At 50.3% G+C, this 892-nt stretch overlaps 1 protein-coding gene across 1 annotated transcript in view; it reads right to left on the reverse strand.

Annotated features, from left to right (window-relative positions):
* Positions 1 to 8: 8 nt before the first annotated feature.
* FAT2 (FAT atypical cadherin 2) overlaps positions 9 to 892 on the reverse strand; it is a gene marked incomplete at its 3' end in the record, with an annotated part of 57492 nt that continues 56608 nt past the window's right edge. Inside the window, exon 24 of the mRNA XM_010131061.1 lies at positions 9 to 121. Within this exon, the coding sequence (XP_010129363.1) occupies positions 9 to 121 (113 nt within the window). The remainder of the gene's footprint in view (positions 122 to 892) is intronic.

Raw genomic sequence — 892 nt, forward strand, 5'->3', positions numbered from 1 at the left:
GGGGGGAGAGGAGGGTGGGAGGAGGATGCAGGGGGGCCTTGAATGATCTCATAGTGGGAATATTCCTGGACGTCTGATGACAGGTACCGGGGTGGCCAGTAGGTTGTTTCTGCTGGGTAGACTGGAATAAAACAGAGTTGTGTTAGCTGCAGTTCAAGCTGTTGTTTTCCCCTTCTTTCCCTCCCACTAATTCCCCTGTAGACTGAGCCTGCAGGACATGTGGCAGATCAAGGAGGAGAGGAGATAGGGGGACAGGGGAGTTGCTGTTGCTGCTTTGGGAACTGAGGGGTCCTAAGGACACCCCTGGCTGTGCCAAGGCCATGTTCCCACCAGCCTTCAGACATCCACCACTCTAGCACCCAAAAGACATGCTCCATCACATCATTTGGATGCAAGAATCTTGCATAAGGAAGGGGTGGGGACCAAGCAAGTGACCCACTGGATCTTTCCCTTTCCCTGTAGTTACTCTTGTGAACACTCTAACAGTGTGCTTTGGTGATGAACTACTTCGGGAGAAAGCGGTAACCTTGCTGACCAGAACCATGTGAGGTATTTCCCCGAGGGTGTGATCCGTCTGCCCAGAAGCATTGATGCAAATGCCTCCACTAAAACCCACATGGACTTCTATGGCCTTAATTTTTCCCCTTAACTTCATTATTCTCTTCTATAGGGTCTTTTCACACAGGATGTGTGGAAATCTAACCAATGCTAGAGGCTGCTCATCATTCACAAGATTGAGCAGGTTAAAGCCGAAAACTGGGGTGTACTGGTGAGCAGGGAGGGAAGAGCCAATCAAAGACCTACAGCAAGGGCTTAGGCAGTAATTGCCCCCGCTTTGTTTGGCTTTAACCGACACTGTTGGTCCCTCATGTCTGCAAACCATAGATCCACT

The sequence above is a fragment of the Buceros rhinoceros genome, unplaced genomic scaffold, assembly GCF_000710305.1.
Source record: "Buceros rhinoceros silvestris isolate BGI_N320 unplaced genomic scaffold, ASM71030v1 scaffold11272, whole genome shotgun sequence".
Taxonomy (NCBI): domain Eukaryota; kingdom Metazoa; phylum Chordata; class Aves; order Bucerotiformes; family Bucerotidae; genus Buceros; species Buceros rhinoceros.